General features: G+C 32.1%; 1 protein-coding gene across 1 annotated transcript; it reads left to right on the top strand.

Annotated features, from left to right (window-relative positions):
• Nucleotides 1-5,159: 5,159 nt before the first annotated feature.
• LOC134237419 (toll-like receptor 4) lies at nucleotides 5,160-8,256 on the top strand. Its single transcript, XM_062719522.1, has 2 exons — nucleotides 5,160-5,355; nucleotides 5,823-8,256. Exons 1-2 carry the CDS (start codon nucleotides 5,309-5,311, stop codon nucleotides 8,098-8,100), a joined length of 2,325 nt encoding a protein of 774 aa, XP_062575506.1. The 5' UTR covers nucleotides 5,160-5,308; the 3' UTR covers nucleotides 8,101-8,256.
• The last annotated feature ends 444 nt before the right edge of the window (nucleotides 8,257-8,700 follow it).

The following is an 8,700-nucleotide window of genomic DNA, read 5'->3' as shown; positions in this document are numbered from 1 at the left end:
TGTCTCTATATTCACATATAACTATAGACGCTTATCACGATTTTGCCAAAGGTCCACAAACCCAAAAATTTATTTTTACAATACTTCCAAAGATATGTGGTTTATAAAGGTAAAACTGTTACAGTTTATAAATATCTTATTATTTAACGGATAGAAGCATCACTTGTTAACAAATAGTAAAAAAAGAATATCTATTGAGAATTTAAAACATAATGCACATACTTTTACAAAATACACTTAAGTACATCCGAACTTTTAGTGAAAGTTGTCAATGCAGAAACAAAATATGTTAACCAATGAATTTCAAGTCAGCCTTTGATGGCCTCTGGCAAATTGTTTCTCTGTTTATTTTGTCCAAATGTTAAGACTTGAAACCGAAAGTGCAATGCAAATGGCGGGTTTATTAGGGGCCTTGTCTTTATGTATATATACCACGCTTTAAATAACATCAAAATAACAATTTTCAAATAACAGCAATCAATTTCAGAGACCACTCACGTCCAACTTTCAATGACCTTGAAATATATTTATATGTATTGGAGATATTCAATAATGTGTAATGAGAGATGATTATCTCAGTAATCTCAGTAATCAATAAGATTATTTTCTTTATAAGTAATCCTTACCTGAGATCGAACAAACGCATTTGGCGTGTCATATTCTAGTCCAATTTTTTCTCTTAAATTCTCGCATGTCATTTTTCTTGTTACCCAGAAATAATTTTCCAAAAATGATCATCAATGCGAAATTCTAAATCAATTCACCATTGTGTGAAGAAAGAATTGTGATTTGGACTCCAAATTTAAAAGGTTTGTTAAAAGGACACAATGAGTCAAATTCATGTCTTTCTTTTAAGATATCTGTAGTATAGAGAGAAAGTCATGAAAATTATGACTATATCGCTAATATATGACAATTAAACTGCAAGAAAAAACTGCAAGATATAATTGACGGAAAAACAAAGGTTGTATCTACTTTTTTGTTGTTTTCGTGTTTTTCAAGGTCATACCACTATAATATTTTCAGCTCAGACTTACAAACAAGATTCAACTGGAGCATGCAAAGGTGTGAAATATGTTCTAACAACGTTTTAAAAAGATTAATTCTAAATTTTTGGTCTATTTACATCCATTCCTGGGTACCTGAGACAATGGTAACTATAGAAACTTATTCAAGTTTTCTGCACGCGCAATGAGATGGAAGAAGTATTGAGCAATATTTGGGGCATACTAAAATTATTTTTACTTTTATTTTTCTCCTTAAAAATACAATTTTAAGGTTTTTAAACCTGTAATTTTTTGAAACCTTATACTTCTAGGAATTGAACAAAATTAACAAAGGTCATGCAAAAATTCTACATTTGTCAATTTTCCCCATTGTGCGTCACGGTGCCGCTTTTAATAAAACCTTTTGATTAGTAGTTTATATCGAATAAATAACATCAAAAGGGCGATGCGTATCTTATACTATGATTCGACAGATTTTATATATTTTATACATTTTATACGGTTCATTTATAAACTTGCTTGCTTTTTAAATTACAATATTTCATAAAAAAATAATAATATAGAAGCAATAGCACTCTGACTAATGCATGTAAAATATTTTTTTAAGGATTTCAATCCTTAATAGAATCAAATTCACTACCCTTAAATGCCCATCAAGTACACAATACTCTGATATTAAATTAAAGCACCTTATAATGGGAAAGGATTGCTCGTGAGAAAGTTTCAAAAATTTCATTAATTAAGCAAAAGTTAATTAACAAAGATTGCATTGGGGTCATTGGGAAAAAGATTTTTTTTTTCAAAATGAAAATTCAAATAATTTGAATATCAATAAATTCTGCGGTGGAAAGATGCATTGAAATATTAAAAATAGAATGTCAATTTGAAACAGTTTTTTACCAGCTAAATTTTTTTAATTGATTTTTTTAGTAATAATAAAGGGGAGATAACTATAACCAAAATTCAAGGTCATAGATTAGGATACATCCCACTACACATACTAATAGTGATAAATGGGAATTATGTCTAAATAACCGAGCATTCAATTCCCACATATCTGTTATGCATTCAATTTCATTAAATTTGTTCTTATTAAGGATTTAATGCCTTAGGTCTGTCTCTCACTTCTCTTTAGTATATATATTATGAATGTATATAACAAATTGTAAATAGATATATGGTAAATAAACAAATTATAAGATTTTATGTTATGTATTGCATCGCCTTTACGGCGCATGGATGATAGCGTCAAAGTGTCCAAAGCAGCGTCACGTTTCATCTTAGCTAAAGACTAGAGGTACTGTGAGCAATGAGCTAAATAAATGATACCCCCGCCTCCCATAATGCCCTTGTGTTGCTATATATTGTTTAACGGTAATGTGTAAAGAGAAATAACTCGTCCTATCAAATGATATCCAGAAGCTTCTATGCATGACGTCATAGGTAAACATATAATGGCAATGTCCATGTTTTGCTATGGGAAACCTAAAATACGTGTCGGAAAAAAAGTAAAATAGGAGGTCACAATGGCAATATGTAATAAAGATTCTGTGAAAGTTTCATTAAATTTCACTCAGTAGTATAAGAGGAGTTGCGGATAAGAGATAAAGCGTAACAGACGGAGGGACGTACAGACGGAAATCCCCTCCCACTTTTCAAGCGGGGGGTATAATAAAGTTGGATATGTCCCACTAAAATTTAAGATTTCATTGATTCACATACTTAAGTCTACATAAACAGTTGAGGTATCAATCTGGCACACACATGCAATCTGCTGAAGATTTAGTTGTAAGTGACGGACAACTTTCTTACCATCAATTCCATGATAGAACATCTAATATCGGCGGTCGGCAGTGACAGCGTGTTTTGCTATTACAATGACACTTTGCCTGTATGTTTTGTTATAACCGGGGACTTGATTAAAAAAGACTTAATATTCGCTAAGAAAACTCCTATTTCATTTGTATACTAAAGATCTTGCAATATCTTCTTATTTTTTTCTCCTGTATTCATGTAAAGTCTCTAAACGAGGTGTCATTACAGCGTGTAAATCAAACTGAACTGAACGGTGTACCAGCTATCAATAGTCGCCATTTATTGTGTTATGTTTACCACTATCCCATTTCGTATGCTAGGGGAAACATCCAAAAATTAACCAAATGCACTAAAAATAAAAAAAGACCCCAAAAATAGATTGTGGAATCAAGTAAAGATACTTTTATCCAAATCATAGGTATTCTAAACTTTTATTTTGAACTAATACTTGCGTATTCTCTAATAAAACCATGGTTTTTTGACAGTGTGCCGTAGGACCATACGCAGTGCACATTCAGGCAAAATAAAATCTTTTTTTTTTGTCTATAGATAAACAAAAACGTTTGATGCATTAGTGTGTCCAATATTTTTCGAGAAAAACGCTTTTCCACGATTTTACCGGACAAACCTCGTACATGTACATCATTATGTAATGTTTATCTACACGTAGTTTTGTATTCTTGTTTTATCACGAATACGCCATGTGAAACTTTACTGTGTATATTTTAGCACATGGTCCAAAAATGCGATTTATGTAAGGAATAACTGTCTTATTTTTTGATTTCATGATGTGATCAATCGATTGGCTTGCGTGATAATTTGCATAAACGCCGATTATCACGCAAACCCAATCGACTGATCATCGTCATGAAATTGAAAAATCTGAGTTATTCCTTATATTTACATGCTTTGATTCCACCAATCCACGTGTTCCAAGCCCTACTTCTGTTGCTCTTTTTTTTAAATGCACTTAATAATGCATAAAGATGCATTATTATGTGCATTTAAAAAAAAGAGCAGGATACCATATATTGTTTCCGTAAATTTCCTTTTTAAAAACATCTCGTGTACATGTACATTATTTTTGACTTTTTTCATTGCATGCAAAAAAATCAATACAATTGTTCAGATGTCAGTTCGTGCTACTGTTAAATAGTTCACACTTAATTTAAGATTAAATGTCATTAATATAGCAATTAAAAATGCAACCTGATTATTTCATTCCTGGTAATTTACACCATCTAATTGTTCAACTATATAAAACTATGGCATTGTACGCGTTAAACTTATGGAACAACAAAGAACAAAGGTAAGGTATAAATGGCATTGGTTCTTTTATTGTCACAATTAAGTCCTCATTTAATTAAACAGTGTTAAATTTCGATTGAATGCCACGGATCCATCAATTGAAATACAATCTGATTTTAAAGTCCTTATGATACACTTCTGATGAACAACAAGTCTCCTTTTCACCTATTTAAAACGATCTTATTTTTACGCAATTGTTCACGTTAATTTTCCCTAACAAAAAGAAAGGAGGTAAGATATAAATATTATATCCATTGTGTATGATTTTTTTCGTTGTGACGTCCACAATAAATTATTTAGATCGACCCTGTGTTCCAAATTCATCTTTTGAAATGTTAGATGGTGCCAAGGTTTAATAGTAAACTTCTCTTCATAAGGGTAAAGAGTTTGTAGTTTAAAAGAATGTGTGCTTGGCAAGGAAGCAAAATCTTTATTTCAATTTTTTAATAATAATTTTTTAAAAGTATTTTTTTTCTTATGAGTGTATGCGCAGTAAAATTATTGATAAGAGAACAGATCTGTACAAAATACAAAGATTGCCATAAGATCCGGAAGATTTTTTTAAATGCCTATACAAACCTAGTAATACTGCGTAGAATTATTTCTGAAAAGTTGAACCCAATGACTATCATAATACATGCATCACTAGACGGAAAAAGATAACCATTACTCTCTTTTCAGTTGAAGAATTCAATCAGAAGTTACAGCATTTAAATTTTAAGGCTGTTCTGAGGTAAGTGCTCCTTACAATATCACTTCTCCATTGTATATTTTTGTAATATAGCATTCGGGATCTCCTAATTAGAATTAATAAATGTAAACCTGTGGAAATGTCGATTTAATTGTCGATTTCCCCTATACAAATACTTGAGGAGATTAAATTTAAAAGAAAACACTCATAATATAAAAGTTAATGTCATACTGTTTCTATTATGAAACTTTTTTAACAATAATTACTAGGAATATTTTTTCAATGTTCCTCCGGAGATAAAATTAAATTATCATTTTCAATCCCATTTCTGTGTCAAATTAAATTGTCATTAGGACAAGGAAGTTTAAGGAATAGTAAAGGGTCTTGCACTTTGCTTTATGGGAGACAAACATATTGTGACCTTCCAGTGCAAACGCATGCACTGCCTCACTGATTTTATTCAATCTTTTATATATATAAACACTAGATGGATTTACTTTATGCCTCTCCACCCATCCGTTTCCTAGTACAAAGGTAAATAGTTATACAGATATAATTATATTTTAATTGTTTAAATATCCTTCATCGCACTTAGTTTATATGATTCTGCCTTGACGTTTTCAATGTTTCTGGGATTTATTTCAATGATCTCGATATTCGTTAATTCATTTAAGCTTCTTTTTTGTTTTGTTTTGCTTTGTTTTTTAGATAAAATTTAAAAAAAAAGATCTTCACGTGTTCTTGTATAATTAAGTAAGATTTCATTTTTCCAATCATCTAAATGATTAATTTTAACAACACGATTTTTTAAATTCGAGATCGTTGTTTTTATTTACCTTTTTTCTTGCAGAGAAAGAGAGAAAAGTGTAAAACTGTAGATAAATTTATTTCATTTAAAGGTATATCTTCTTTAAAAACAAATATAATGCAGAAATAGAATTTCCGTCAGCGTTTTGTGTCCATAATCCATAAATTTAATATTTCATTTAATATTTTTGTAGAAATTCGGAATATTCATTCACCATGTTTGATCTGCTTTGCCTATCTGTTTTATTTGCAACACATTTCAAAGTGGAATCTCTGGAATGTTCGTCCGACGAAAGATGCAGATGTGAAAACTATCAAGGACAACTTTGGGCAAATTGTGAAAATCTTAATCTCACAACGACACCGTCTTTTAACAATGACGTCACAGGAATCAATCTTGCAAGAAACAGCCTTTCAAAGTTTCCAGAAAGTCTTCCTAAAGGAATACTGTATTTAGATGTCTCTGAAAACATACTGCAAAAAATGGATGCAGCGTCACTGCATAAATATAACGACCTGAGAAATTTAAGTGTTTCTAGCAATAAACTTAGGTCTATTGAGCTTGGTGCTTTTGAGAACACCTCAAACATTCTACATCTTGATATTTCAAATAATCAGGAATTAACTTTAGACGTTATAGTTAATGTATCGAGTGACTTACGGAACTCTACTTCAATTCGAGTTTTAAATTTTGAAAAATTACAATGCACCTATGGCGTCAGTTTCAATCTCATGAAATATCATACTGTTTTTCTCAGGCACACAAAGCTAGAGGAACTGAATTTGGCGTCAAATCGCATCAACAGTCTTGAAACAGGAGTTCTATCAGAATTACCAAAGTCCCTCAAACATCTAAATTTAGCGAATAACATTCTGAGTTTTGGATTTTATTTGGCTGAGTTTGGCAATTTGCCCAGTTTAATCAGTATAAATGTGAGTTTCCAAGATTCTTTCCGTCAGGTGCTTACAACCGAATTTTTGATTAATTGTAACGATACCCGAGCACCAGGCAGAAGATTTACAGAACATTCTGATATTTTCAGGAGGAACCCTGTATTATCATCTTCCATGAAAGAAAAGTTTAATTTAACTGTATATATGCCAAGAAATCTAAAAACGATTTATTTTCACGACAACTTGTACAAGTTTACTCTACAAGACTTTATTTTCAAGTCTGTCCATAAACAAGTGTTGACACATCTCTACATGCAAAATAATATCATCTACGAATTGAACGGTCCTATCATAGGATTTGAAAGTGTTGAATATGTCGATTTCTCCAATAATTTTTGCGGTCGCATCTCGTCGAATTTCTTTCAGTATTTTAGAAATTTATCTTACCTCAACCTGTCCAACAATGCATTGGGTGAAACTTTAGAAAGGGATGGGAATGGAGATATTTTCCAATATCTTCGTACGTTGACCACTTTGGATTTAATGCGGAACAGGATTGTATCTCTTCCGGATAAAATTTTCCGTAATTTGAATAAATTGGAAAATCTTGATGTGAGTTATAATTCTTTAAATAAATTTTCGATACCTATAAATCATATGACAAATCTCTTAAATTTAGACCTCTCAAATAATCAGTTAACGTGTTTGGATGCGGAAACGAGAAACGCCTTAGATTCGATTTCACAAAGGAGAGAAATTTCAGTGAATTTGAGAGATAACAGATTGAGATGCGATTGTGAAAACTTGGAATTTCTAAAGTGGATGCACTTGTCTAAAAATGTAAAATTTCTGTATTTCCACAATTATTCTTGTGATTTCTTAAATTCATCAAAGATGCATTTTTCTGACATTGAAAATGTACTTCAGACTTTGGAAAAACGATGTGTGTCTTATGCTCTTCTTATCGTGATTATGACGTCATTAATAATCGTTGCCTTGACAACCGCTATCAGTCGCATTCTTTATAGATATAGGTGGAAATTAAGATACATGTATTATGTTGCAAGGGAAAAGTACAAAGACAACGAACTACGTAACCGGAAATATCATGGAAAAGAATATCACTTTGATGCCTTTGTGTCGTATGCTGAAAGTGACCGACATTTCGTTATTTCTTTAGTGAAGTTCCTCGAAGATCAAAGCAACTTGAGGCTGTGTATACACCATCGTGATTTTATTCCAGGGACAGGAATTGAAGATAACATCACAAACGCCATTCATAACAGCAGACAAACTGTTTGTATTATGACGTCACAGTTTTTAGAATCATATTGGTGTATGTTTGAATTGAACATGGCTCGAATGGAATCTATATATTCCCGAAATGGTGAAAATGTTCTTTTTCTTGTTTCTCTAGAGGAAAGTGCAATGAGAAAATTGCCGCTGTCTTTAATGGACCTGATAGAATCAAAATCATATTTAGAATTCCCGGAGGGAGGGGACCAGGAGGAAGTAACAGCCTTCAGATCGAACTTAAAGAGACACCTAAATCGTACGATAATGGCTTCAGACACTTAAATGATGAGAGGTTAAGATAAAAAAACAGCAATCGATCTAAAAATCTTTTCACGACCTATTGGTAGCATCTGTTCCAAAACAACATACACTATCATAGTTATGCTGGTAATTCTCAAGCTTACCTTGTCTTTAAACCTAGGGACATGTGGAATAACACTGTTTTGAGACAGTGCATGAATGTACACCAAAATGTTGAAACTAAACAAGAATAAAACAGATTTTATAGTTTTTACCCCTATACATCAAATAAAAGAATCTCCATTGTATCATCTTAACTTTAGTGGCACCGGCATTAGTGAGACAAGCAGCGTAAAGTACCTCGGTGTACGGTTTGATAGGTATATCTCAGCATGCAAAAGCAAAATACGTCCATTCCTCGTGCATGCTACTTCAATCTAAGGAACAATGGTAGAACACGACCGATGATTACAGAGAATGCTTGCAAGATCATATTCTTTGCACTTGTGGCCTCTATGCTCGACTATGTCAATGATCCACTTTATGGTGCAAATAAAACTGATCTAGCTAAACTGCAAAGAATATAGCGGCACGTTTTATTACCCGTACCAAAAGGACGGAGCACATTTACTTTCCACCTTT

Source organism: Saccostrea cucullata, unplaced genomic scaffold (genome assembly GCF_032062105.1).
Source record: "Saccostrea cucullata isolate Sc308-1 unplaced genomic scaffold, CSIRO_AGI_Scuc_v1 ctg3386, whole genome shotgun sequence".
Classification (NCBI taxonomy): Eukaryota; Metazoa; Mollusca; class Bivalvia; order Ostreida; family Ostreidae; genus Saccostrea; species Saccostrea cuccullata.
The sequence above is the reverse complement of the archived record's forward strand: the minus strand, read 5'-3'. Positions and strand labels throughout refer to the sequence as shown.